This window comes from Octodon degus, unplaced genomic scaffold (assembly GCF_000260255.1).
Source record: "Octodon degus isolate 3935 unplaced genomic scaffold, OctDeg1.0 scaffold00032, whole genome shotgun sequence".
In the NCBI taxonomy this organism is placed as follows: Eukaryota; Metazoa; Chordata; class Mammalia; order Rodentia; family Octodontidae; genus Octodon; species Octodon degus.
Window position 1 is genome coordinate 3,383,115 of NW_004524608.1, and position 1,645 is coordinate 3,384,759.

Consider the following 1,645-nt stretch of genomic DNA (forward strand, 5'->3'; position numbering starts at 1 on the left):
AGCTAAGGAGTGGAAGGAGGACACAGTCAGCAGCTGCTGTGTGTGTTTATGTGCATAATGGAAAATAGCATGCAGTCATTCCTCAACATGCACAGAGATTTAATCTCAGACCACCTCAGACACAACAAAATCTGTGGATGTTCAAGTCTTGTACATAAAATGGCACAGTGCTTGCATATAGCCTGTGCAAGCGTTCCACATAACTCAGAGCATCTCCAGACTCATTGTACTTTATTTGCTGCCCTGTGCTATTCAGGGAATAATGACAAGGGGGAAGATCGCTGCCAGTTCAGCACAGGTGCAGTGTTTTTCCAAATATTTTCAACCATCAGTTGGATCAGAAGCCAGTGACACGGGAGACCGACCAACTGCCTATAATATGACTGACACATGTTTTCTTTATATAAAACACATACATATACATGCAGACATTTTCATGTATGGGCACTTATATGTTTAAGAGATGGTTTCTTCTAAGATTCCTCTAAAAGGCCAGTTGTGCCCCCTCCCCCAGGTGTATGTCCTGAAGCTGAACAAAATGGAATTGTTGCCCTTCCACGCTGATGTGGAGGTTGGCCAGGCTATAGAAATCCCCATTGCGATGTATCACGTGAATGCGACTGAGCAGGCCATGGCCTTCACGGACTGTTCTCATCTGCCCTTGGATCTCAGCATGGACAAGCCAGGAGTCTTCACTCTCCTCGAAGGAGGTAAGACTGGGAAATAAGTAAAGGGTGGGGAGCTGGCACACATCCTGGGGTTTGAAGGCCTTGGGTTCAAAGCCCCGTGCCACAAGAAGATGAAGAGGAGAAGGAAGAGGAGCAAGAGGAAGAAGAGGGAGGAAGAGGTATACTTTTTATTTTCTCTTTTGAATGAAGGGATGAAACATCAATTTAGAAACTGCTAAATACAATCTAAATTTATGGGCTGGGGATATAGCTCAGTGGCATAAGTGCCTGCCTGGCAAGTGCAGGGTCCCAAGTTTAATCCCTAGTACAAAAAAAAAAAAAAATCTAAATTCACACAATTACTGTCTTCATAATAATCTTATTTATTCTATGAAATTCCTGGAAGTAGGTATTGTTCTACTTAAGTTATAAATGCAGAAAGAAAGGCACAGTAATTGAAAATGTTGTGGCCAAATGATATGTTTCATGTCTTAGTAAGATATTTTGTTTCCAGACTAAAATTCTTTCTTTTTGCCCCCTTTTCCTGCACCAGGGATTGAACCCAGGGTCTTACGCCTGTTATGGAAGGAGAATAAACAGATTAAGACTAACATACATCCTCAGCACTTTGAAAAGCTTTTAAAATTTTCAGACACTGTCTTGTTAAATTGCATGGGCTGGCCTCAAACACATGAGCCAAGGCCTGGGGAGATAGCTCAGTGGTCTAAGCGCCTGCCTGCAAGACAAGGACCCGGGTTCGATCCCGGTACTGCATGCCATGCCAGCCACCAAAACTAGATGTGATGGCACATGCCTGTAATCCCAGCACTGGGATGGCTGAGACAGAAGGATCACCTTGAGTCTGAGCTGCATAGCAAGACCCTGTACTAAATAAATAAATAAATAAGTAAACTCATGAACAAAAGCACCTGAGATTTCTGGCAGGAACTACCACATTTCCTTCCTTTTTTAATATA

The 1,645-nt window shown here is 43.0% G+C and overlaps 1 protein-coding gene across 1 annotated transcript in view; it reads left to right on the top strand.

Moving 5' to 3' along the window:
* The window catches only part of Nup210l (nucleoporin 210 like), a 120,190-nt gene that overhangs the window by 47,551 nt on the left and 70,994 nt on the right, over positions 1-1,645 (top strand). Inside the window, exon 13 of the mRNA XM_023713787.1 lies at positions 515-710. Within this exon, the coding sequence (XP_023569555.1) occupies positions 515-710 (196 nt within the window). The remainder of the gene's footprint in view (positions 1-514; positions 711-1,645) is intronic.